Genomic DNA, 20,516 nt, shown 5'->3' on the forward strand with positions numbered 1-20,516 from the left:
AGTAACTGGCTTTGTTCCCCAATAGAGATGAAATCATAAAAAGCAAAAATCAGGATTTGTCTAGATAAAACATATAGAAAACAATGTTTTCATACAAAAAAGTCTCTTAATCACCTTTGTAGTTTATTTTATCTTTAAAAGGGTAAATGCCCATTTTTTATATTTAAAATCAAAATCTTAAAATTGGACACTAAAAACCACTATCACATCCAAGAAAGAAAAACAAAAAAACAAAAAAAAAAAAACCCACTAAAAACAAAACCAAAAATAAATGAGAGAAAGAAAGGCATACGAGAGCCATATATTTTCAATGAAAATTCCCATTCAAAGGATAGTTCATAAATGACTATTGACATAGACACCAAAATAGCCATATTGTAAAATCATGTTGCATTCTTCAGAATCACATATAATTTTTAAATGACACATGGATAAATAATTGAGCATAATTTTATGCTCCAAATATAAGGGAGGCTTGATTTTTTAAAAATTAAAAATATTTGTGTAAATGGATATGTGTATTTACCACTTAGGGTAAAATCATTCAGAAATTACCTGAATCTATACAATTCCAAATAGAGCAGAAAGTTGGAATTTATTTGATAAGTCTAAAAAAATAGAAGAAACCCAGGTACTTTGGGGTTGGTGATCTTTTTCTTGCCAAAATTCTAGACTTATTTTCAATGTTTATTTTCAGCAATCCTTAGTCCCCATTTATCAGTTTTCACCCTCTCACCTTTTAATTTCACTTTAGGAAATCATTTTGCTCATATAAGACTTAAAAAGTCTAGCCCTGGCCAGTTTGGCTCAGCGGTTAGAGCGTCGGCCTGCGGTCTGGAGAGACCCGGGTTCGGTTCCCGCTAAGGGCACGTACTTCGGTTGCAGTTTGTCCCCGGCCCTGGTTGGTCGTGCGGGTGGCAGCCACTCGATGTGTCCGATGTGTCCCTTTCACATCGATGTTTCTCTCTCTCTCTCCCTTCCTCTCTCTCCCTCCCATTCTATCTGTACAAAAAATGGAAAAATATCCTCGGGTGAGGATAAAAAAACAAAACAAAACAAGACTTAAAGAGTCTAACAAAGCCAGATACATTTCCCCTGAGTTAGTAGGTGATTTTAGTTTAAAATGTAAAATTCCAAAACACAAACATGTTTCCGAGTTTCCAGCATTTAAATTCTCAGCAGTCTTGAAGGGTAGGAAACTTGCTTCCTGAAGGAAGCACTCTTTCATCGAACATGTAGTAATTTCTAAAACTCTATTTCTTGCCATCGTCCTCAAGGCTATATGCCAATTTGAGTGCTGATGGCATTTTGCTTCAGGTATAAATTTCCCCAATAACCTGAAACCTTTCCCACAGTCGTGTGTGCCTGCACAGTTTAAGGACAGGGAGAGATCGTTACAGTTCAATCACTGAATTCCATCATTAACTGCATTTCATGTCACATTTTTAAAGAATTCAATTTAATGGTAGAAAGCCACTGGGTAAAACCTGCTCCCATTCCCTTAATTAACAGATCTGTAGGGTGGTTCTCTCCCATCCTACCCCCCGCCCTTTCAAATATAGATTTGTTTTCAAGGGATTGCTGCAGAAAAGGAACGCTGTTGGGGAACACTTAATTGACATTTCTAGACTAGGAATGTATTTCCACTCCTGTATTTTGGTCAACTCTTAATTATTCAGGGATGGTTATATTTGAAGTTACTCGCACTTCTCTTAATTGCCCCCCCCCCCTTTGGCTGCCTGTTTCACTGCCCTTCAGCATTTCCACTGAAATAATGTAAAAATCAATCTGTGAAAGGAATGCAGTTCCTTGAAAGTAACCCTGGTAGCTTGAGTACTTAAGATTGAAAAAATGGCTAACCTGAGGGGTTTACATTTAAAATATCATAATCCTGTACATACCTTCTATATGGCATTAACATTGCAAAGTCTTTCCATAAGCATTTTCTTATTTTTCTCCAGAATTTAATTAATCACATGATTTCTATCCCCAGATCAAAAATAACTGGTATGTATACCAATCCACAAATGTGAATTTTTACAGATATTTTGTAGTTTTTGCTTATAATGAACTATTGTTTTATGGCCCTTTAAAGATTATAAAGTGCTTTCATAATTGTTTTATCTCATTTCATTCTCACAGCCCTTCTCTGAGTTATGTTCACCTGATAGGGAAACTGAGGCCTAGAAAGAAGTGTCATGCCCAATGTCATACAATTGGTAGGTGACAGATCAAGGTTTCCTATTCTCCAAGTCCAGCCTGCTCCCAGATACATCCTGTTTGCCTCTCAAATCCTAGTTACCCAATCAGCATCCAGCTTCCCCTTTCCCTCCATCCTGCCCAGCACTATAGGCTAGAGACTGATTATTGTGGGAGAACACTTGTGGGTTTGCAAATGCCTAAGATAATGGCCAGGGGAGTGGGGAATGGGGAAATGGGGACAGCATTAGGTGTCTGAAGTCTAGGAGTCAATAGCAAAAGCAGAGCAGCAAGAGGACAAGGCCTTTCCCCTGAATGGTTATAGAGCACCTAAGGCGAGTCAGGAGAAACCAGCTGGAACTGTCCCACGTGCTGATAAATCACTGTTTACAGGTTACACAAAGCTTCACCTCTCTAGGCTTCAGCTCCCACATGACTAAAAAGTGGGGGAGGTTGAAGACCCTTTGTAAAATTCTCCCATTGTAAAATTCTCCTTTGGGTCTATGAGATCAGGAAGAACTTCCACACCTCGCACTGGGTGTGGCACAGAGGTAAGTGGATTGGTGAGACCCCAGCTTCTATCCTTTATGAAGGGAGCTGCCCCAAACTGCATCTAGTCAGTTGCTATTCCGCAGCTGCAGAGGTGTGAAGACCATGTGCACTTTGGGGTCATGCAAACATGAGCTGGCATCCTGTCTCCCTCTTACTCTCTGAGTGTGTGTCCTGAGCAGTTGAATAACTTCTCCAACTCTCCATTTCCTCATCTATGAAACAAGAATAATTAAGATCTACCTTCAAGACACTTTAGTGGTAACAATAGCTAGTCAGAATGCAATCTCAGGTCTGTCCGCTTCAACAGTCCTAACTCTTACCATGAGACTTAAATGAGATACAAATGTCCTTGGCCTGGCACACAGACTCTATCCCCTCAGGATGGACAGATGAGTTTTTGCACTTTTGAGATCACAGATCCCTTTGAGAATCTGCTGAAAGCTCCCCCCAGAAAAATGATTATAAGATAATTCCAAGTCAGGAAGTTCACAGCCCCTCAAGTCCATCTGTGACCACCTCCTGTAGTGGACTTCAAGTTAAGCCACCCTGAGAAAATGGATGCGAAGGTGCTAGGCTACAGGAACGCAAAGTTTAACAATTTCACCTCTCAAATCGGGAAAGACCCACTTAGATGCTCTCTTGAGCGAGTGGCTGAGAAGGCTGGCTGCGGAGGGAGGGGGCGCCAGAAGGAGGTGTGCGCTCACCTTGAAGAAGCCCTTGCAGCCCTCGCAGGTGCGAACGCCATAGTGCTGGCAGGCAGCGTTGTCCCCGCACACGGCGCAGGTGCCCTCGCCAGATGAAGAGCTCCGGATCGGCGGCGACGGAAGGCTGGGGCTCTCGCCCAGCAGGCTGGACGCAGTTGGGGAGGCAGTGAGGCCGAGCGGCGAGAAGGCCAGCGCGGCCCCGCTCTTGGACAGCTGCAGCCCGTATGGGTGGCCCTCGAGCGCCGCGGCCTGACTGCCCGCGGCGACGGCTCCCAGAGACAGGCTGAGCGCGGCGGCGGCCGTCGGGTCATAGTTCAGGTGGTGGCCGCCCGCCGGGCTGGGCGCGGGCGGGTGCGGCGGCGAGGGCTTGAAATGGAAGTGCGGGAAGCGCGCTCCGGGCACCGTGGGCACCGCCTTCATCGGCGGGTCGAGCAGCGGGCCAGGTGCGATGCAGCTCTGCGCCGAGGACAGCGTGTCGTCCCACAGCGACCCCGCCTGCGGGGGAAAGCCCGGCGTGGTAGGGGTGGACGGCGGGGACTGCTTGAAGTACATGGAAGTGCTGGGCAGCACCTCGTCCTCCGGTCCGGAGGGGGGCGGAATGGATGGCTGCTGCTGTGGCTGTTGCTGGTGATGATGGTGGTGGTGGTGATGGTGGTGGTGGGGGTGATGGTGGTAGCCGTGCGCATGGCTCTCCTCCACCTTAATCAAGGGTCGCGGCCCAGGGGGTTGCATTTGGTACTGGCAGGAGGACTTGAAATCATAGTTGCTGGAGTAGCCCTCCACAAAGGTACTGAAACTGGGCAGGGATGTGGTGGCCCTGGCCGTGATCTCCGTGCTGCCAAGGTCCATGGTCAGCTTGGCGTAGTCGGGATTCATGATCTCCGCCGTGTACTCTGAACTGTAGGTCTGCGCTGCATAACTGGAACCTGGAGGTGAAGGACTATACTGGGCTTGCACGCAGGGCATATCTGCAGGGACAGGGAAAAGGGTCTCTCAGCACTCCTTCCTAGCTAATAGGTAGCACTGACTTCATTGCTCTTTAATCTAAGTCTAGGAAATAGAGAGGAAGTAACATCCTTTCCTCCTAGCAGCACAGATCTAAAACCGATTGCTTCCTTACTTCCGTTCTTCATTGGGAGGAAAGCTGAATCCCTGACAGACTGTCAAAGTGGCCACAAAATGCCAAAGCCCGGTCTCTTGGGGACCTCTGTGCCCACCTTTCTTCCTTTGTCCTGTCCTCCACCAGATCTGGAAAATTTTATCTCTTCTCTCATAGGCCCAGTGTTGTTTTTAAAAGTGTTTTATAAATTAATTGAAGTGACTTCAGCCACTAGTTGGGAGGACAAAAAGAAAGCCAGTGAATGCTCTTTTGGTTTCTTTTTTGGGGAAGAGATCACTGGTCCCCAAGTCACACACGTATTGATTTATAAACCTGAGTTAGTAAAAAAAAAAGGTGTCCTACGTGGGACTTATTGGCCAAGAGAAACAGTGCCATTCTAACATGTTATAAGTACCAACTAAAGCTCCCCACACATATTGTGGTCGCTTTCTGCCACCCCCTTCCCACTCCTCCAGACAGGGCTAGCAGCCTGCACAGACTGGACCCCTGCTGATGACTTCAGCCAGCTAGGTGGTAGGATGGAAATGTAGGCCCAGGAAATGGACCTGGAGGAGTTTGCACCATCTGCAAAGAAGAAGATCAGCAGCTGCAACAAAACACCCACCAAACCTGCTCTCTGCCATATATATATTTACTCTTCCACAATTCTGACTAATAAAATATATCAGTGGCTGTTTTATGACAACAATTTACAGCTATCATAATAGGTGAATTAGTTTACATATTTTCTTATGACAGAAGAATTTATACCCCTAAAAAAAGAAAAGCTGTTTCTTAATAGGTTTAGTTTCTCTGCCAGTTTGACTATTTTGAGCCCTAAAAACGACTGGTATCCAGGGTGCTTACTATTGTTCAGAGAGGTTGAACTGGATGAGAAGGTCCTGAGAATTATTGGATCTAGTGATTGACTTAGGTCTAATTATTTCCCTTTCTTTATGGCTAAATATAAATGATAAAATGGGCAATTTCTGGTGATTGGTTTTTCTGAACCAAAGGGGTCTATAGTGTAAAAGGTGTGACTAATAGAAAAGTGAGTACTTCACATTTCCTTTGACATCTTTCTCTTACCCACATTTCCAAATCTGATTGAGTCATGGGTGTAAGGGATGAAATCTTGACTTGAAAAAAGGTGATGAGGGCCTGTTGGAAGAAGCAGTGGTGAGGAGAGGCCAGTTCAAGCCTTTATTTTTCAAGCAGGGCCTTAAAAACACTCACTAGTTTGAAGCTAAAGGATTACTGATCCTGCTGTTCAGTTGTTGGGGTAAAATGAATGACTAGTTATTTAAAAGAAAGAACAATGTCTGATGTTTCATCTATTCTTCTTCTCCCTTCAGATCTCTAAGATTTCTCTGTTAGTCTTTTCTGTCATTCTTTCTTGCCAATCCCTACCTATTGCTCTGTGTCTTTCTGTGGTTTCCATCTAGACAGTGAGATTGCCAGACAGAGTTCTATTTATTTGCATCTTTGATGCCTACACAGGCCTATCACCCGGTATCCCTTTGACAAATGCATAAAGAGGTGTTACAAGCCAAACCTGCAATCCTTGTTTTTACCAACTCAAATGTACTCCTTGGTTTTCAGGTCAAATGCTTTTTCTCTTCCCTCTGAGCTTCAATAATCCACAACTCTGCACCCAAGTGATTTGGGTTTTATACTAACAAATATGCTCTGTATTTCTCTAAGTGACCCCATAACTCTTAAATGCGTAACTGCATATAAAGGGAGAGCAAAAATGAAGACATTAGAATGTATTAAAATATTCTAATCTATGGTATATTTGCGTTTTTCTTAGGAAAAATATTTCTGAGAAATGCAATGCGTAATTTAATCTGGCTGTTCCACTCGGTAGCAACAGGGTGTGGTATCCAGAGGAGCTTCCTGCAAGGAAGCCACCTGTGCTGTGAAACGCGAAGCCAGCAGTCACAGTCTTCGCGCTGGGCACGTGGACCACTTTGCCCACTGGTTGTGTGTCTCCCCCACCCACCTCTCGCAGCTGGGTTGGAATAAGGGGTCGTGACTTCAGACCTACCTGGAGGGTATCTTGCGCGCTGAATGGTGGGGCTGTGGGTCTCTCCAGCGGAGGCTGAGAGTGAACAAGGAGGAGACCTACGACTAGGCGAAGCGACGGCGGTACTGCCCTGCTCCGCGGAGGGTCCAGTTTCAGGGCCGGGGTTGGCCGGTCTGCGCTCTTCCACAGTGGGCTCTGTGGGCACCCAGAGAGAAAACAAAGGTCACAGTAAGTCCAGGCTGTGTTACTAAGGCCTGGGCTGGGCGTATTGGAAGTTGGTGGGGGCCTCTAGAAATGCTACGTTAATTAAAAAACAAGCAAAAAAATCCATAAGGTGACTGGAGTCCTGGAACAAGACGCATCACACAGCCTTGGGGTGGGTAGCCGACGAATGGTTGTCCGTACCAGCCGCGTTCACCGTCGTTTTGTGGCACCCGAACTGAGGCTAAAAAAAGCAAAGCCTGACGTCGCCCAGAAATCGATCCCTCTGCCCCCACAGTTGGTTCTGAGCTCACAGAGTTAGGTAAACCGAAGAAAGGAAAACACTTGAGGAAAGAATTTCACCCAAATTCGGGGGCGGGGTGGGGGTCAGTGAATGTGCACGAGCGGAAAATAGTCATTTTCCAATTCCACCCGCCTCTACACCTCAAATACAAATTTACACGTTGCATAGGAAATGCACAAGGTCCGGAACGAATGCATGAATGCCCCGAGGAATTAAGAAAGTCTGAGCTTTTCATTCTAAATGCTAATGGAGCTTCGCGTCTATTAGCCGCGAGTTTCGGGGGCCAGGGGTCAAGCAAACAAAAGGGCACAGTGGAAATAGGCCCGCGCCGGAAGCAAGGCGACAGGGCGGATGGCATTCGCAGCTGATGTGGAGGTCGGAGAGAGGTCCCCTGCACCCAGCGGGCGGTATCCTCGAGGGTGGGCGACTTCCACGCTTGGGGTCTTCGGACGGCAGGGAGGGGGCACATTCCAGAGGGCGCCAGCGCGGCTCCGGGGCAAACGTCTCTGCGCATTGCCTCTGTGAAACTTTGTAGCTGAATGCGCAGCTCCGCTGGCCTCCAGGGATTCCACAGCCGCAAACTCCAGCCTATAGCGCCCTCTTGGTCCGGACCCACTCACAGCTCCAGGGTAGAGAACGTGGAGCCAAAATATACAAAACCCTAAAATCTTCGCGGGTGCGCGGGCTGCCAGGGTAGTGTAAGTTTCGTCTCCTGCAGCCCCTGCGCCCGTGGCTTCCCTGAAGCAAGGGAGAGGTACTCGGAGTCTTCAGGTCCGGGACACCCTCGAAGGGCAGGAAATGGGGGATTCCCTCGACACCCGCCGTCCCAGCCCCAGCTGATGCTACGGAAAGCTTGAGTGAGCTCTAGCGCAGGCACTGATGGATCTTCCCACGGCGGTAGCTTGCGCATCCAGACCTCCACTCCACCCCCCATCTTCAGTGGGGGTCATCAGCAACCTCCTACCATCTTCTGCAGTAGGTGTTCACATTCCCACCCTTCCCTGCGGCCTTTCAAGCAGAACCTTTCTCCGAGGACCGGCCTCTGACTCAGTGGGCGAGGGTCGGGTCTCTTCAAGGAAGGGGCTCTCCTCGAGCACCAGCGTTCGCAGGAAAGAACCACACCATGTTCCCTACAGCTGAGCTTAGAGCCCTCTGGTACTCCCCTTCTACCCCCCACCCCCACCCCCAGAAAACGTCCGGTTACCTAGGCAAAGCCTCTGCGCCTGGAAACACGTTCGGTGGCTCCTGCTCGCGGCCGCTGGGCCCTGGAGCACGGAACCTCGGGGTTGTAAATTAGGAGAAATAACTACCTCTGTCAAAGCCCCTTTCTTTCTCGTGGGCAGACGAAAGGAACACCCCCGTGTTCCCCTCCCGGTGGTGAAGCGTGTGGAGGAAACCGTGAAACGCACCATTGTGACCCGGGCTCCTCCGCGGAGTTTCCAACCCTGGGGTGCGGGGGCGGAGGTTGGGCGGGGGCAGGAGGAGTGGAGGAGACGGACAGAAAGGGAAAGACAGAGATTCTCAGAAAGACCGAGGGAGAGGAGACAAACCGCGGGGAGAAATCCTGCGGGCGCAAGGTCCCAGGGAAGGGAGTGGGTGGGTTCGGGGGGAGGGAGCGGGTGTTGAGGCTGCTGTGGCCTGAGGAGTCTGATACTCACATTGGAGCATCTTGTTCACCTAAGATTACTCGAATAAACTAACTTCATTCATTGTGCCCAGAAGCCGCGTTGGGCAGCTTTCTCTTTATCCAACTTAATTCTAGAAAAAATTTATTCGTCGTGGGAAAAGAAGATTCAAGATTGAATTTGCGATGAAATAACTAAACAGAAGCCCTATACCTCTCTCTTGGCACCCCGAGGCTCTGGGATAACAAACAGCCCGGGATTTCTGATTACCAAACTCCCTGAAGCTAGCGCTTTCCTTTGGAGTATCTGGAGGCATAAATAAAAGGCAATCTTCAAGACCGTTCTTTGGAATCAAGGGACAAGTGCTTAAACCTCACGACTTCCCCAAGCTTCCAACAGGTTCTAGAGGTGCCTTTGGAAGTCCAGTCTCCGCAGGCGGCGTTGGCACGACTGCTTTCTTCTCAACACCGAGAACTTTCATTTCTATTAAGAGTAAAACACTTGGAGCAACTTCTCCAAAAGCGCGAGATCTGTCAGTTCAAAGTAAAACATGCCTTTCCCATACTGAACCAAGCTCGGAGGAGAGGGACACCGTCCCCATGCGTGTAGGAGCGCGGGAGTCCTACACGATTACCTCGGAAGGGAAAAGTGTAAATGGGCAAGTCGGCGACCCGGGCAGACGTGCCGAGTAGAGCACCAGGCTCATTTTAATACAACAAGCCACATTCCTACAATTATGCCCTCTTTCCTGAGATCCTCCGAGCGCCTTTGCAAACTCTGGCCGCTACTGCCCAGGCCCTTTTCCTCCCAAACTACCCTCAGTCAACCAGCTCGGAGTCACTGTTAGGTGTATTAACTTGGACCCACCGGAACCCGTGTTTTAAATCCTAGTTAAGGGCAGGAAAATTACTGCCGTTCATCACCGGAGCTGCAACTCCCTGCTGCTGCTGCCGCCGCCGCCGAGAGCATCATTACCATGACAACTAGAGCCGAAATACCCTGAATTACATCGCTGGAGCTGCTACTGCACAAATCCCGGTCCTCCTCTTTGTTAGAGGTTTTCGCCCCTTCGGGTGGGAGGAGGAATCCCACGAGCTCCAGAGATCCCCGCGGATCCGCTACAGGGGAAAAGTTTCAGATCAGAACCCTCCCGCCGTTCTGCGAGCAAAGCCGCAGCGAGAAGGTGAGGGGGGAAAACCCCACACTCAAAGTTGTCAATTTCGGGAGCGGAGCTTCCCAGCGTGCCAACTTTTTAGCAAGTCCCTCAATTAACTGGGCGAATCTCAAATACGTACTTGAGTGCTGTGGCGGTTCCGTCTTTAGAGCGAGTTTCTAGAGAGCTGTCCCGAAATCTGCACTGGGGGGGAGTCACAGCTGCTGTCCCGGAAGAGCTGCGGTATACAAGTCCAGTGGCTCCCAGAGGCGGTGAGCGGCTGACAGGGGATGCTGCGATCCCGACTCATGGGAGGGCACCACCGAGGATTCCGCTGGCGTCCTGGCTCCGGCCGCGACCAGGGGGAAGGATGCCGCCGGTTGTTCCCACCTCCACGGCCACCGCTGTCAGCGTAGCAAAGTGAGCCCGGGAGGGGCGTCCGGCAACCGCGCGGCGCTGCACCCGTGAGGGTGCAGGGCGAGAGGGGTGTGAGCGCGCGGGAGAGAGTGGAGTGTGTGTGCGGAGCGTGTGTGCGCGCGTGTCTGTGTGTGCGAGTGAGGGAGCGGGTGTGAGCTTGTCTGTGTGTGGAGAGCGGAGGAGGAGCAGGAGCTGGAGGGGTGGGGGGCGGGAGGCAGGAGACTCCGCTCTCCCGGCTGCGCGTTCGCTCGCTTTCTCGGCACGTCATTTATGCCACAGGAGCCCTAGCGGCCTCTCCATAGAGTGCCTGGAATGCGAGACGTCAATGTGACGCCATGGGACGCTACGTCACCCTCCTCCTCCCTCCCCTGGCCTAGCCGGTTCCGCGTGTGCGAGGGAGGGTGTGTGAGTGTGCATGTGCGCGCGCGCGCGTGCGCGTATTACCCGGCCATTCGCCGGGCGGTACAATGGAAACTACGCGGAGCAGCCAGCCCCAGCCCGGAGGCCTTTCCGACCCGCGCTGGCAACCTGTTTGCAGTGGCGCTGTTCGCCCGGGCACGAGTCTGCGAGACAGAGCAGCGGCCCGCCCGCGGGTCAGGCGGGACCGCCCAGCTGTCAGGCTCGGGTGGAGTAGAGTTGGAGGAGAGCTGCTGGCGCGCCTCTGAGGCTGCCCCGAGGCACGGAGCCAGGGCGAGGGGGTAAGGGAGAGGACAGCTCTTCCGAAAGGGACGGCTCCGCCAGCCAGCTTCTCCGAGTGACCTGGCAGCGGGTGCAGAAGGAGTCAGGCATCAGACCAAAGACTCCCTGAGGGGCAGCTGCGTTTTCCACCAGCAACAGTTCTAGAACTGTTTACGTCTGTTCGACCCTCTGCGCCTAGGCAAATCTCTGTCCTCCCATCAATTTGCTGGGATGCAGACGGCTCTGGGAAGATAAGGTTTTATTTCTTTATACTTATGGTGTGCGTTTCATAGCTGGACCCATTGTAACCCAACTATGTACGTCCACTGTCCACGTGCGAGCTGCAGCAGAAACTATTTAAATGTGTGTAAAACAAACACGTGTTGAATATCTGAGCGAGTCTGACTATTGCAAGTTTTCCCCCTCCCGCGCCTCCCTTGTCAGAAATTGAACTCTCAGTTCGCACTTTCACTTTTTGATGGTAGTAGACGGGCCTCCCCTCCCATCTTCCAAATTAAACATTTCGAAATCAATCAACAAGATTTATTAGTCAGTCCCTCCCTAAGGGATTTGCTCTTGTCTCCCGGGACACATTTGTCATTAAATGGTGTGCTGAAAGCCTGGGCGACTGTGTGAGGGAGAGCAATTTCTTACTGGAAATGATGAATTTATGTGTGAATTTCTTGCCGAAAACAAAAACAAAAATTTAGAAGACTTAAAGCCTCCTAGATCCAAAAGTTGCATCTGAGTGGAAGCATCCTCTTTTAAAGAACTGCATTTTAAAGAAAATATTTGAGTGAAACAATGCAAACAGACAGACATGGTTCCCGTGTGTCCGTTTAAATCAGATGTGACATTTTATTTCTTTAATCTGTTACAATCTTTGAGTGTGTGTGTAGGGGAGGAGTGTGTAGGTAGGGGTAGGATCCCGTTGTCCACAGCACGAGTTTCAGAATCGAAGAAGGTTCTAGCTAGTACAAGAAACTTGAAAACAAAACTATAGTATTATATATATGACACAGGTATATTTCCAAGCCTCCACTCCCACTTGCGATGGGGTGGTGTGTAGGAGACCGTGGGAGGATGCTCCGAAAGTTGACCCGGCGGAGAGGAATCCAGCCTCTGCACCGCTGAGGGTTCCAATCCAGCCTCGGAAGGAAGGAGGGCGCTGTGGCATTGTATCCATTCAAAGGCTGGGAGGTGGGGGGAGCAGGACCTGGAGCCGCGCGGCGCTGACGCACGCGAGGCGCGTGATTGACGCAGGCGATGTTACTAAATTCGGCGGTTGGCCCGGCCCCGTCGCCGGCGCGCGCGGCAGATAGCGGAGTAGGTTCCCCCTCGGTCACCCCCGCCCCTTCTCCATTCAGCGCCGCGCGGGGCGGGGCGGGGCGGGGCGCGGCCGGGCGCGCCGGGCGGGGCGGGGCGGGGCGGGGCGGGGTGGGGCGCGGTGCGCGCCGCCGCGCTGGGATCCGGCCGCACCAAATATAGTCGGGCTTGGCTATTTTTAGCCTGGACTCCGGCGCGAGCGCGCCGCGTGAGGGGGCGCCCTGACCCCGCCCGGAGAGCGGAGGGGGCGGGGGCGGAGTAGCCATCTTGGACTTCGCTCGACCCCGTTCGGTGACCAGCGACGCTGTGGGAGAGAGGGCGGCGCGGGCTGTGACGGGAGAGGAGGGTGAGGCGCGGGCACGGGGTCCGCCATGAGGGGTGGTGCGGGCGAGGGAGGGGGGCGCGCGGCCCGCGGGGCGTGCGGTTGTGACGGACGGTGATTCCCGCCCGCTGGCAGGCCCGGCTGTCCTGCCACCCCGCGGCCTGGCCAGCCCGGAGTCGCGTGGGGGCGGAGCCGCCCGCGGCCACCACTTCCTGAGAGCCGGGGATACCCCTCCCGGACGTCACGGAGGAGCCGAGGCGGCGGTGGCGGCCCGGGGCTCATCCTGCACTTGCATCACGGGTGCAGCAGCAGCTGCTCTGCTCCTTTGTGGCTTTTTCCCCTGTTGAGTAACTGCTTTGTTAACTGAAAATACCATGACGGGCCAGTGTGATCACCAGCTTCAGACCTCAAAGAAAGTGAAGCTGTCAGGCAAGAAGAGGGAGACTCCCTTAGCCGGCTGCGATGGTATCTGGTGGGTGGGTGTGTAGAGAAGCACTTGACAATTTCCACGTATTACTTCTTGCCTAACTCTTCACCCCCAAGAAGGTTTAAAAATACTTTTATTTCCATGCAGTAAAAATTTCATGTGTTCTGCACCCCACCCATTCCCCCTTCAATTTGAAATCTCAAGCCGAATTGGAATCACACTAAAGCAGGAACTCTAAAATTAGGTACAGTTTTTAGGAAACAGGACATCTTTCAACGAATTTATTTAATAAGCTACACTCAGGGTAGTTACAAAACTACTAACCAAGTTTGTTCCTATAAATTGGGCTCCCTTAATTTTAAACCTGTATCTTAGTTTACCTTGAATTAAAAATACTTTTGTTCCTAGCTGAATATCTCCGGGTAAAGCATATCTCTCTTTGAGTCTGCGTATCTTTCTGAATATCTATGTTGGTTAATTTTGTGCTTCCCTGTGCCCCACCCCCTTCTTATATCTTTTCCTTCCTGAGTATAGTCACCAATCTTTGTTGCTTGATAACTGTTAAGCTAAGGACTGTTATCTGATTGCCCTGAACCAATCAGCTGGCATAGTGCTTCTCTGAGTAGGAAGCTGGACCCACTGTTGGAGAGAGGTTCCAGTGGTCACTGATCAGTGGCAACATTTTTGCAGTCAAATGGAAAGTCTAGGAAGCAGAGGCAAAGCTCTGTTACAAACTGGGACACCATCCTCTGCTTAATCCTAGGTCTCTAAACATACGCAGTTCTTTAGGTAACCTCAAATGGAATGAATCATTCTCTTCTCTTTTTCAAACTGATGTCTGTTCTATAACTTTTCAGAAGTCTGATTTACTACAAGTCAGGCATAATATTCTGTAAGGCATCTAGATGACTATTTCAGTAATCTCAATTACCTTTCGGATGACTTTTTTTTTACTAAATGAACGTTAATACTTTATTAATCTCTCTTTTTAGGAAATCAAGTAGAGTAAGACTACCTTAATGAAATGCTGAAAACTTAACTGGCTTGCCCTTTTTCTAGAAGACAGACATTAATGTGTGGCTTAGATTATATAAACAAAGCAAATAAAGTAGTTTCTGCTTTTGTAATACTTACAGCAGCTAATCTGTTAAAAACTCTTTCTATGAAGTAACTGTTACAGATTCACTGGGTAATTAACTTTCATTTTGTTTTGGTTTTGTAGGTATAATCTGTCTGCAAGAACGAAAGTGCTTTCTTTTAGAAAATAAAATATGAAAATTGGGGGAAATTTGTGTGTGATATAAAGCAATTACTTTAACAAAGTGGGACTTAAATAATTGCTTTAAATGCGCTTCTGATTAAGCAATGACATATATAATCTTGTTGACTTTGCTAATATGTAAATGACGATGAGTCTTATTAATGCAAAGATTGGGTGAAGAAAGGTAAAATAAAAATTTTAAGCCAGAAGTTAACTTAGGTGAATAGAGGTAGGAAAGGTTAAAAAAATTGTGTGTAAGTTCAAGTTTTCTAGAAACAGTGTAGAAGTTCTATACTGTATTTAAGTTATGTATATAAAATTTAGTAACTTGAGCTACATTGACTTATATACTTAAGTGTTTGGGGCTCAGGAACATGGCACTATTATAGTAGTTTTCTATCTGACCTACTTGCATACCATCTTTTCTTTATCAATTCTATTATTGCCAGATTAATCTTCCTAAAATATGGCTTTTGTTATGTCACTCTTGGGCTCAAAAGTCTTCAGTAGTTGGACCATGTCTCTACAATAAAACCCTAAAGCCTCTACATTGTGGCCTCTTAATTTCCATAGGATTTCTCTGTTCAGGTCAAACTGATATTTTCACTGCTCTTCAAACATCCTTTTACCCTCCCACATTTATTCATAGATTTCCTTTTTATGGCATTTCCTTCTTTCCTTTCTCTGCTTATTGAAATTTTACCCTTCCTCTAAAATTAGCTCAAGAAATGAGCTCAGGTTATGCTTTAGTTTTTCATAAAGTTCTTATGAAAACTTTTTTGTTTTTGTGCTCTTATGTTTATTGCTTATTCCCGTCAAACTATAAGCATCAGAAGCATGCCTCACACAGCTTTAAGATTTCTGTGGCAACTATGTTTAACATAATAAGTATTCATAAAATATTCCTCCATTTAAATTTGAATTAATAATATAAGTAACAAATTGTGTGAATAGATGTCTTGGCACAAATAGACGTATATGAGATCATATATTAGTTGTTTTCTTTACCTGAACTTTCAATACTCATGATTGAATGTACCTTGTCAAGGTGCCTGCCACAAGTCCAGAGAGCTGCATGGTGATACAAGGAAATTGCACTTTGGCTTGTACTTGTAATATCTGCGTAGGAAGATTTGCTATGATTTTTTTTCCTGGTAGACTTTTGGTTTGACTCTCATTCTACCCTCTTTCCCCTGTATTTGTACTTTCTCTTAGGCTGCTTCTTCTCAGTGATAAACTGGTGCTGTAGGCTAGGAAATGTTAACTTCTTTTGGAAAAATGTCTTAAGGTTTAGAAAATTGAGAACCATGACATCTATGTATAACCCATGAAATATAAAAATTCTTGAATCTTTTACCTTTTTCAAAGTATTTTTAAATAGATTTGTATGACTGTATATATGGAAGTAAACTAGATATTTTGGAATTATAATTTGTTAGAAGTTTTAGAGACAAGCCCATGCGACTTAGAATATTAAAATTTACTTTAATGAAGAAAAAAGTAATAGATTGGGAAAGACCTTTTATGTTATAGAAAATTTTGGAAAAGAGTGAACACCCAAGATGGAAAGATTACTTGGTAGTGTACGTGCTAATAATATTTTAAAATATCATTAAATAATATTTTTTCTATTCATTAGTAAGTAACAGGACAGGCTTGCATTCTAGTTAAAAAAGTAGTTTATTTCTTAATCATGTTTTTCTCAGTCTCTGGCAAACTCTGGAAGACCTCAGTGGTATGGAGAGAAAAGTCATTATTCATGTGTGATAAATCAATTCAGGATATTATTTATGCCTGTGAAATAAGATTGGCATTTTAGCTACAGTTGATGGATAAAGTTTCTCTTTCCACACCTCTTTCCCATCACCTTACTCTAAAAAAAAAAACAACATCCTACAATGCCTCCACCCCGCCAAAAAAAAATTGCCTTACATGTGCAAGTTCAGTACCATCAGCATATTCTCCGAGTGGGATGCTGTTTTTCACATAGACCACTAGATTGCTTCTCAGAGGATTAGATCTGGCTTTGCTGCTATGAAGCTGCCCTGCCTTGTGTAAGTTAATTACTCTTTTGGGGAGCCTTGATATCATCATCTGTAAAATGATAGTGTTAGGTTCACTATAAGATCTTGAAGGATCTTTCAGGTTGTAAAGTTGAATGATTTTTTAGGTTTGTTAAATATTGTGACTCATGGGTCAACTCCAGCCTGTTCTATCACTGTCTGATTGCTGTAGTCAGGAGGCTCCTTAACTCTTTTTGTATTTACATGCATGCTTATAGTTGTAATATTATATTAAACTGCTTTGACCTGCATGATAATTAACTGTAGCCATTGAATGGGACCTTGGTGGCCTGAGAGAGTTAATGTGCTACCAGTATCATAGCCTTTGCCTGTCCGTAAAGTGGAAACAGGCAGAAGCCTGGTTAGTCCAAAAGTCATTTTATATTTTTAGCTTTGAAATTTTTTTTTGTACAATCATTTGAATATGGGGAATCACAAATTGACTTCATACAAATTAATAAACTTTCATCAGAATGGATTTTGTCGTTTGTTCCTTTTCAGTTCTTTTCTGATCTTCACTGTGTGCTAGGAATAAGCCATTTCTTCTTTTTTTTTTTTATCCTCACCCGAGGACATTTTTCCACTTTTTGTTCAGGTAGAGTGGGAGGGAGAGAGAGGAACAGAGAGAGAGAGAGAAACATTGATGTGAAAGGAACACATCGAGTGGCTGCCACCCGCACAACCGACCAGGGCCGGGGACAAACTGCAACCGAGGTATGCGCCCTTAGCGGGAACCGAACCTGGGTCTCTCAGGACCGCAGGCCGATGCTCTAACCGCTGAGCCAAACCGGCCAGGGCAAGCCATTTCTTCTTAAATGTTGCAGCCAAGGCAGAACTGTCCTTTCTGCTTTTTTCCAGGTGATGGTCGGGTTTCAAGTCTTTAAAAAAAATTTTTTTTAATTGATTTTAGAGTGAGAGGAAGAGAGAGAGAGAGAAACATCAATGAGAGAGAACATCGATTGGCTGCCTCCTGCATGCTTCCCACTGGGGATCAGGCCTACAACTGGGGCATGTGCCCTGACTGGGAATCAAACTGGTGACCTCTTGGTGCATGAATTGATGCTCAGCCACTGAGCCACACTAGCCAGGCTCAAGTCTTTATATCTCCTTTTAGAGGGTGAGTAAATGGAGAAAGTGAAAAATTAAGAAGGCAGTCAAGCCCGGCTGGTGTGGCTTAGTGGTAGAGCATTGACCCATGCACCACAGGTCGCCGGTTTGATTCCCGGTCAGGGCATCTCTCTCAATGATGTTTCTCTCACTCTCTCACTTTCCCTTCCTTTCTCTCTAAAATCAAGAAAGGAAAAAAACTAAAGAAAAAAGAAGTCAGTCAAAAGAAAAGTATTAAGTAGCTATTAAGTTGAACAAATGTTAGGAAAGCAAGCAGAAAGAATAAATTTTGTTTGCAAACTTGTTAGGTTTGTAGTTGGGGACATCTTTATGGATAAATAAGAGTTGACTGAATAGGCATTGGGAAATATACCTGGGTTTTTACACATTGCATGTTAATGTATTATCTAAGTTTGGATAGTAAAGCATTTTGTCCATTAATTTAGGGTGATTTTTAAAGTGCCTGTTCTACATATTTAGGTATTTGGTTTCCCACTTAGATCATGTTATTAATAACTGATTCTGATTTTTTTAAAAACCATAATACATTTTCCAGTATTTATTCTGTATGTCCAGTATTTATTCCAGTTCACTACTGGAAAAATTTCTTCCTAACATCTATTCTTAATTAGTTCCCTTTTACAGTTATGTTTTCCTGTTTTATCAATTGTAGTGATGAGAATAGAAAGCCATATTTTAAAGTTTTATGCTATTTAAATTTAGTAAAATTGAAATAAACTACATTATGTTTAGTTTCTGAAAATGATTATTTTAAATTCATGTTAAATTACTACTTTCACTTTTTTAAAGCAATAGAATAAACTGGATAAAATTTGAAATCACTTTACGATAGTTTTGTAGCACTTTATAGTTGCCAATTGACTTTTTTAATAATTTTTTTTTCTTCATTGATTTTAGAGAGCGAGGAAGTTGGAGAGAGAGAGACAGAAACATTGTTGAGCGAAAACATCAATTGGCCACCTCCTGCATGCCCTCCACTGGGGATCAATTCCACAGCCTGGGAATGTGCCCTGACCGGGAATTGAACTGGCGACCTCTTGGTGCATGGGTTGACACTCAACCACTGAGCCACACCAGCTGGGCTCAATTGACTTTTTAGAGATTTTTTTTTTCATATTTCAAAAATTTTTGAGAGAAGCTTCTGTTTATCTCGAAATCTTAAAAAAATTTTTTTTTGGTTTATATTATCTTGGCCATATGTATTTTGGGGGGATGAATTTATCATGTACTTAGAACAATTTTTGGCACAAGAGTAGATGCTCTGTAAATTTGATGAATGAATGAAAGCAGTTTTCAAGAAGGTTTTTTTCAAAATAATTCTATTTTCTTTATCCTAACCAGCCTCATGGCTTTATTAACTTTTCTGAGAGAGTTTTACTCAGGGGTTAGGGATAAGAGAGGAGCAGAGAAGGTCTACATTTTTGTGCTATTAACTACACCTCTCTCTGTCCCATCGTTGGCAACGAGTCTTCTAATTGCCCATGTTGAGGGTGGTACCCCTGAGTTATATTACTCTGTGACATCTATGTTTGAACTAAGAACTAATTCAGGTATCCTAAGGAATTGTACCACCTTTTGACCCCAGTACCCCAACAATTAATCTCTGGCTTGTCTCTTTATTTTGATATGTCATTTCTGCTGTTACACTTTCATAAGATTGTGTTCTTCCCTCTTTTCACTATCTCTTCTCTGGACATAATGTTCATGAGTGAGTTCTTTACTTCTAGTCATCAGATTTCCAACTATAACTCTGACTTTGTTTTCCATATCTGGATGCTACTATTCAAGGCCTCCAGGCCTGTCATCCATAGACTAAGGGCCCCAAATGTAGACCATTATCTGGGAGCTTGAATTATATCTTATAAACACTTAATCTGTTAAACATTCTAAAATTTAATTTTTGAAAAGATAATGCATTCACATGATTCCAACAACAAAATGTTCAGCAATGAACTCGATGTGTCTCTCTCTCTCTCTCTTCTTCCCTCCCTCCCTGCTGCTCTATCTGAAGATAAATGCAAAGAAAAAAAAATGTTCAGCAATGAAAAGTTTCCCTTCTACTCCTATTCCCTATCTACCCAATTCCCATCCTTCTAGAATTTTAAAATGCATATTGAGGCCAATACAAATATACAAATATAAATCCTGTTTTTCTTTCCTTTTTTTTTTTAAACAAATGGAAGCTTATATGTATTATTGTGCCTATTCCACTCAACAGTGTGGTGTTCTTTCCATAACAGTGGGAAAATATCCAAGACATATTTCACTTTAACAGTATAATTGGAGATTTCTTTCACGTCATTGTGTGGCTATAGCATTATTTATTTAACCAGCCCCATATTGATGGACTTTTGGGAAATTTTCAGTCGCTTGCTATTATAGGCAATGCTGCAATAAATACTTTTGTAACATAGATTATTTCACATTTGTGGAATATATTTGTAAGATAAATTACTAAAAGTAGAATTGCCGACCAAAGAGTGTATCTCGTGGTAGTTTTATTGGTACAACCAAATTGCCCTCCATAGAAGTTGTATAGTTTACAAGCCCACCAGTAATGTACAAGAATGCCCGATTACTCATATTCTTTTCTTTTTTATCCTCACCCGAGGACGTTTTTTTGTTTTTTGTTCAGATAGAGTGGGAGGGAGAGAGAGGAAGAGAGAGAGAAACATCAACATGAAAGAGACACATTGAGTGGTTGCCACCCGCACGACCAACCAGGGCCGGGGACAAACTGCAACCGAGGTACATTCCCTTAGTGGGAACCGAACCCCAGTCTCTCTGGACCGCAGGCCGACGCTCTAACCGCTGAGCAAAACTGGCTAGGGCTGATTACCCATATTCTTGCCAGCAAAATGTGTTATTGAACTTTTGGATTTTTTTCAATCAGGTGAAAATATTAGTGTAGTTTTCATTTCTATGTTTCTTATGAATTACTTTGACTATCTTTTCATATGTTTAAGAACCATTTGTATTTCCCTTTTGTGAAGTGTCTCAGTATTCTTTGCCTGTTTTAGGAGGGGCA

At 45.6% G+C, this 20,516-nt stretch overlaps 1 protein-coding gene across 1 annotated transcript in view; it reads right to left on the reverse strand.

Moving 5' to 3' along the window:
• Window positions 1-10,555, reverse strand: part of NR4A3 (nuclear receptor subfamily 4 group A member 3) — a 35,925-nt gene extending 25,370 nt beyond the window's left edge. Inside the window, exons 1-3 of the mRNA XM_036261510.1 lie at window positions 10,009-10,555; window positions 6,605-6,778; window positions 3,456-4,423 (exon numbers count right to left, since the gene is read on the reverse strand). Coding sequence (XP_036117403.1) covers window positions 3,456-4,421 — 966 coding nt within the window. The 5' untranslated portion in view covers window positions 4,422-4,423; window positions 6,605-6,778; window positions 10,009-10,555. The remainder of the gene's footprint in view (window positions 1-3,455; window positions 4,424-6,604; window positions 6,779-10,008) is intronic.
• Between the last annotated feature and the right edge of the window lie 9,961 nt (window positions 10,556-20,516).

This window comes from Molossus molossus, unplaced genomic scaffold (genome assembly GCF_014108415.1).
Source record: "Molossus molossus isolate mMolMol1 unplaced genomic scaffold, mMolMol1.p scaffold_m16_p_14, whole genome shotgun sequence".
Lineage (NCBI taxonomy): Eukaryota > Metazoa > Chordata > Mammalia > Chiroptera > Molossidae > Molossus > Molossus molossus.